The sequence below is a fragment of the Condylura cristata genome, unplaced genomic scaffold (genome assembly GCF_000260355.1).
Source record: "Condylura cristata isolate star-nosed mole 26May11 unplaced genomic scaffold, ConCri1.0 scaffold00013, whole genome shotgun sequence".
In the NCBI taxonomy this organism is placed as follows: Eukaryota; Metazoa; Chordata; class Mammalia; order Eulipotyphla; family Talpidae; genus Condylura; species Condylura cristata.
In genome coordinates, this window is record NW_004567114.1 from 468193 (window position 1) to 474662 (window position 6470).

At 72.5% G+C, this 6470-nt stretch overlaps 1 protein-coding gene across 1 annotated transcript in view; it reads right to left on the minus strand.

Annotated features, from left to right (window-relative positions):
- The window catches only part of KIF26A (kinesin family member 26A), a 34785-nt gene that overhangs the window by 19194 nt on the left and 9121 nt on the right, over positions 1–6470 (minus strand). Inside the window, exons 2-5 of the mRNA XM_012724359.1 lie at positions 6001–6243; positions 4625–4739; positions 1930–2459; positions 448–602 (exon numbers count right to left, since the gene is read on the minus strand). Of these exons, the coding sequence (XP_012579813.1) occupies positions 448–602; positions 1930–2459; positions 4625–4739; positions 6001–6243 (1043 nt within the window). The remainder of the gene's footprint in view (positions 1–447; positions 603–1929; positions 2460–4624; positions 4740–6000; positions 6244–6470) is intronic.

The window sequence follows — 6470 nt, forward strand, 5'->3', positions numbered from 1 at the left end:
CCCCTGCCACCCGCCTGCCCAGCCACCCGCCTGCCCAGCGGTGGGGGGGCAGGGGGAGGAGGGAGGGAACCCAAGGTTCACCAGCAACGGCCCCGTGGGCGTGGCCAGCAGGGGTGGCTGGGGAACCCGCAGGGGTGAGCGGGTAGCCCAGACCCCCCTGGCCCGAGGTCTGGGCCAGTGCCAAGGCCCTGTGCTGGGGCCCCTCGGTCACCACCCCCCTAATGCCCTCCACTCCGCACCCCACCCCACCCCACACCACCCCTGTGTCTGGAGATGGCAGAAACAGGGAAGAAGAGGAGGCCCCTCTCCCAGCTGGGAGGGCTTCCTGGAGGAGGTGGGTGGCACCTCGGCCGGGAGTGGCTGGGTGGGTCTGAGCAGAGCCGCCCCACTGCATCTTGGGCCCCTCTGGGGCCCCCAGCCCAGCCCCACTGTGGCCTGGACCAGTACCGGACCGACGTGATCCGTTTCCACTGCCACCAGCTGGTGGACTCTGCCGGCGCGGAGCCCGCCCAGCCTGGAGCAGGCCAGTGGCCGGCACAGAGCTCGTGTCCACCTGCCTGGGCGTCAGCGGGGTTGGGGGCCAGGCCGAGGGTGCTCTGCCTCTGCGGCCCCAGCACAGCACAGCGTGAGCCTGAGGCCGGCTCAGCTGTGACCCGCCACCCGGGGGCCCACCGTCCACCAGGTCAGAGACAGGGGAGGCCAGCCAGGCCACCAGCCCCAGCTGCCTCAGCGACGGGCACTCGGGGGACCTGGACCTTCTCAGCCTGAGCGGGGGGCCAGAGCCTCTGACCTGCCTGGCGGGTCCAGCCCCTCAGCAGCACCCCGGGGAGATGCACGAGACGAGACCTCAGGGGCCAAAGCCCCAGAACGGGAGCCAGAGGGCCGCCCCCAGGCGTCCCTGCTGATTCTGGGTTTCCACTCAGCGGGGGGCGCGGGGGGCTGGGTGCGGCAGGGAGCATCTGCTAACCCCATTACCGACATGAGAGACCCAGGGCCCAGCACCCCACAGCCCCAGCGCCCCCAGGCCCGCAGCCTGTCTGGGAGGCTTCCAGGGGGCCCCCACCCCCATGGCCCACACAACAGGGTGTGGGAAGGAAAGCTGGAAGAGGAGGTTCTGCCTCACCTGGGCAGGCACGAGACCCCAGAGCCGCGCTGGCTCAGAGGCAGCGGGCGGGAGGCCCAGCCCCCCAGGCAGGGCCTGAGCCTCAAAGCCCCTGAGGAGCCTGGGCTCTGCTTTGGGGGTTGCAGGCCCCCAGGTAAGGGGGCCTGAGGCCAGCCTGGGAGCACACGCTGGGGGACCAGCACCCCCAAGAGGCCCCCTTCCTTCTACAAACAAAGTGTGGGGGCGGGCCAGGCGCCTCTGCTTCCGGAGGGGGCAGCAGGCCAGGAAGGGCCGGGCAGCAGGGCCAGCGCTGCCCGGGCTGCTGTTGGGACGCCCCACGACGCGCGGCTGGGCTCGGTTTCCAGCCGGAAAGTGCCGCGGCCACGGGACCTGCCAGGGCCACCCAGCCCCCGCCGCCTGCCAGACCGGGAGACCCAGAGGCCCTCGAGCAGACCCTCACCGGCCAGGCAGGGCCACCCTGGTGCCAAGGGCTGCAGGCCCTGCTGATCCCACCCTCTCCCCTAGGGAGGGAGAACCCAGCCACCAACACTGACCGCACACTGTCCCCGCCCAGTGCCAGGCGCTGGCCAGCTGGACTCACACCAGCAGGGAGACACCACAGAAGCCGCACCAGGGTGGGGGCCCAGGGCCAGGTAGGCAGAGACCACCAGGGCCAGGAGGGGCGGGAGGCCACACTGCCAGGACACCACACCCAGGGGCCTGGGCCCAGCCAGGCAGGCAGCTGCGGGCCGCCGCGGGCTGGGGCCGGGCACAGGCTGCAGCAGCCTCTCGCCTCCAGGGGGTCTCGCTGTCCCCCAGACACTCACCCCCTCCTGCTGGTCCAGGTCTAGCAGAGACCAAACGCTTCCCCCAGGAAGCTCTCCGGGGTCCCCCTCCACGCTCTCCCGGGAGCGGGAGACGACCTCGGCCTCTGGGGGTCTCCGCCAGGGTGCCCTGAGCCTCTCAGGTAGCAGCCCGCCGCCCCAGCAGTGCCCAGCAGAGAAGGGGCGGAGGCAGGACGGGCCCTGCATCACCTGGAGTCCCGACACCCAGACCTCCACCAGCTCTGCCTCGCTGGGCAGCCCCCCGAGACCATGGAGGTGGCCCCAGACGGGCTGCCCCCGGGACCACCTGGCCCATGGCTCGCCCCCCGGAGGCTCAGCGAGGCGAGACCCTGGCTCAGGGCAGGCCCAAGTCAGCAGGGCGCCCAGGGCTGAGCCAAGGACCCGCTGCTCGGGCACACCCCCCTGCCCGGCTGGGTACCAGGCTCGGCCTCCCTTTGGGGTGCGGCCCCTCGGGGTGCAGCGGGGCACAGCAGCCACGGCGGCAGCCAGGCCAGGCAGCGCGAGCGACTGCCCTTGGGCAAGAGCCAGGTCTGGGCCGAGGGACGGCCCCCGGGACACGCGAGGGGCAGACCACGCCGGCCACCCACGCCGCCGGCCCCAGGCTCTGAGCACGGCGAGGTGCCCCAGCTGGCGGCAGAGGCAGCCCCCCGCCACGTGTCCCGCAGCCTCCTACAGCCGGGCCCAGAACCCTCGCGCTGCGCCCTACCCTCTCAGGGCTGCCCCCCACTAGGGACCCCACGGGCTGGGGCACAGCTGCCTCGCCAGCCAGCAGGGTGGGGGTGCCAGCCAGGGGTGCTGGGGTCTGCCTACCCCGCCTCGTGCCCCACACTCCCTCCCCAGCTGACTCCCGGGTCCCCAGTGGACACCCACACTCACCCCCGCACGGCCCACGTGGCCAGAGGCGCTCAGGCACCCCACACTGTGTGTGCCCCCCCACCTACTGTGCCTGAGCCAGCAGCCACCCGCGACAGAGCCGCAGCTGGCCCGGCAGCGGGTCTCCACGACCCGCCCGCTGCGGGGTGGGATGAACCGGGGACCGCGGGGCCATCGGGGGTGCCCCGGCAGGCAGGACGACCCACGCCAGGGTGACAGGTCTGTGCAAGAGCTGAGGCGGACCGCGCCTCCTGGGAACAGGGCGCACCCCAAATGTCACAGGGTCTCCCAGACCCTGCACCTTTGCGTGATGTTGGGGTGGAGACTGGTGCAGACGCCCTAGCACTTGGGGGTCCCCCGGGCAGGGAGGAGCCCATCCTCCATAGGGCCCACGCCTGGGCAGCAGCCGGGGGTCGGGGGAGCCACAGTGAGAGCTGGACATTGCCACTCAGTCATTCAGCAAACGTTCCCGGTGACCTGCCCCCAGAGCTCCCAGGATGTCAGGCCACACAAGGAAGCAGCCCTCACCACTGGAGGGGCGGGGGGCGGGCGAGGCGGGGTGCCTCCCGGGGCGCGGGGAAGGGTGCTCTGCTGGGAGCAGGGACGCGGGGTCTGAGGCCTGAGCGCCCGGGCCAGGCTGTCCGCGGGCAGGGGCAGGGCCGGCCGGCCAAACGGGCTGCTGACAAGCGGCCCGGGCTGAGGCGGGGCCCGGGCCGAAGTGGGCGCAGCCTTGGGACCTGACTGGCCCGCGGGCGGCATCAGATAGGAGCTCAGGCGGGCAGAAGGGGACCCCACGTCCCTCCGGTTCAGGGGCCCCTCTGGCTGCCCAAGGTGGGCATGACAGGGTCTGCGGGGACGTGAAGTCCACTGTGGGGCACACAGTCGCAGGGGCGGGATGGCGGGGGCCCCTGCTTCTGGCCAGGGTGCACTGGGCGGCAGGGGCGCACCCCCCGGTTCCTGGCGGGCATGAGGGAGGCAAGGGCCTGGGGCTCCAGGCCGCACGGGGCTCCCCTGAGCCAGGCCCAGGGCCGCAAGCGCGCACAGGGGCACGCCCCCACTTGGTGGGGTGGCCGTGGGGTGGCCACCCCACCCCAAACCAGACCTTCAGGGCTGAGGAGGGGCGCTGTCTCTGCACGTGGGGTGGCTCCCGGGGGACCGCAGCCCCAGCTCGCGGCCCAGCCAGGGAGACCCAGGCGGGAGCGGGGAGCCGGGGCCCCGGCAGACGGGGTCGCGCCTCCTACGTCCTGCGGGCACAGACCCGGGGTGTTGCCTGCGGGGCCTCAGCCCTCACCCAGCCAGGGTGCCTCACACCAGGGAAATGGGCTCGGGGTTAAGGGAGACCACAGACCCCGCTGCGGAGCTGGCCGGCAGGAGGTGGCGGGGAGCCGGCTGCCTGCAGGGACGGCGGGGTGGCGGGACGGCCAGCCGAGCCGCCGTGGGGCAGCCTGGGGCTGGGGCCTCTGGGGCCTGGCCAGGGTCCCCACTGCGCCCACCGCCCAGCATAACCGACATGTGGCTCCCCATCCAGCCCGCCGGCCCCCCGGCCTCCAGCCTGGGCCAGCGGGACACCACGTGTGGCTCTGACCTCAAAGCCCGACGTCCTGTGAGGAAACCGGGGCTCCCCAGGGAACGCCGGGCCCCACAGCCCGGCCCCAGCCCGTGGCTGGGCAGGGCCAGCACAGCTGGGCATGGCGCCCAGCCCCGGCCGTCACACACAGGAGCCCACCCAGGCCCACCGCTGGACACTCGCCCTGGCACACCCAGCCCCTGTGCGGCCCAAGCGCCTTCACCTGGGCCCACACACCTGCCCGGCCGGGGGCCTCGTCCTCTCCGGGAAGGCTGCCTCCCGCCAACGGCCCCACAGGCTGCTTGGGCTGAAGACAACCCCAGCCCAGAAGGACGGCCCAGCCAGGCGGGGTCTGCGGCAGGAGCAAGCAGGGGCCCTGGCCAGCAGGTGCCTGGTGGCAGGAGGGGGTGAGCGGGCACCCCCCGGGCCTGGGGAGGGAAAGAGCAAGTGCTGTCTGCAGGAGGAACCCTGCTCCCCAGAGCAGAGTCCCGTCCGCCGGCGACGGCAGAGGCCTGCAGCTCTCCCTCCAGGACCTTGGCCCACCTGCCCCGGCCCAGCGCCTCCCCCACCCCCCATTGAGCCCGGCTTATCACAAAGGGCCTCCTCGCTCTGGCCTCAGTTTCCCCAGTGGGCTAAGACGGCCCTCTAGCTTGGGCAGGCCCCGGGATCCAGCCCAACGGCCCCTTTTCAAGCAGCCTCAGGCCGCCTGGGGCAGAGTCTGCAAAACTGTCCCCCACCCCCACCAGTGGCACAGTGGAGAGCCTGGCCCTGCCCTGGCTAGGCCATGGGGAGGGCGCCCAGGCAGGGACCAGGCTCCCACGGTGCCCGCCCCGCCCCGAAGGGCCCACCAGGGACCCCAGGAACCTGGGTGCTGGCCCCAGCCCAGACCACAGCCTCCTGCAAGAACTATATTTAGACGGTGGGGATTCTGCACACTTCCCAGGCTGAAGGTCAGCCGGACTGCTTCCTCTGGAGACCCCCCACCTTCCCAGGCTCTGCGAACTTCCAGGGCTCATTGTTCCCTGGAACAATGGCCCCAGCTCCTTCCAAGGCCAGGCAGGCCCATCAGCTGGAGAAGTGGGGAGCCCCCTGCCCCACCAACACCTTGGCAGCAGGGGCTGGGCCTGAGGGACTAGGGGCCGGACACTCCACTCCCAGGCGGGAGGCCGAGGACAAGGCAAAGGAGGCAGCCCGCAGCGCTGCGGGACGTCCACACCCAGCTCCTGTCCACAGCGGGGGAGGGGGCCAGCAGCCCTCCCGGGCCAGCCCTCCTGCTGCCCCCGCCTCCTGTCCTAGGAGTGCCACTCCAGGGCCTGGCCGGGGCCTGGGGCCACACACCCAGAGTGACCTCCAGCTGCTGGGGGGCTGTGCCGGAGTCCTGCCCCTCCCCGACACCACAGAGCCACCAGCAGTGGGGTATCTGCCTGCCCCCCCCACCCCCTCTGGATCTGTCTGTGTGACCCTGCTGGGGTAAAAGGCCCCAACTCACGCACACAGTGTAAAAGCCGGCGATCAGCCCCAGAAAGGGCAAGGACTGGCCAAAACCTGCGGCTCAGGCCTCCCAAGCTGCAGACAGTCCCGCCCCGGGGCCAGCTTGAGGAAGCATCACTTACCCGGAGCGGAGGCCCAGTCCCGCTGACCAGCTTCCATGCCTGTCGCTTCAGCTCTGCCAGCTTCGTGTGGCAGTGGCGGCACCAGCCTCCTGCCCCCGCGGAGTGGCCCTGCTCTGCGCCGGCCCCAGCGCCCTCGGGTGCAGGGCGACTGCCGCACGGGTCCCGCTCAAGCCCGGGCAGCCTCTTGCGGGGGGCCACCTCCAGCAGTTGCAGCGGCTCACAGCCCCGGCCGCCCTCGGCCACCTGCAGGGGGTGGAGGCGGGAGGGGACAGTAAGCCAGAGCCGATGGAAGGCGCGTCCAGGGGGCCCAGGACCCGCCACTCCAGATCTCCGCGCACCCGGGCCCCATGTGCTGCGCTCCAAAGTTCCCAGCGCGGGGCGCGAGCCGGCGGCCACTCTCGCCTTCCCGCCCGGGAGGTCCGGGGTCCTCCCCGCCGGAGGCCCGGGGCCCCCGCCCCGCGCTCCACTCC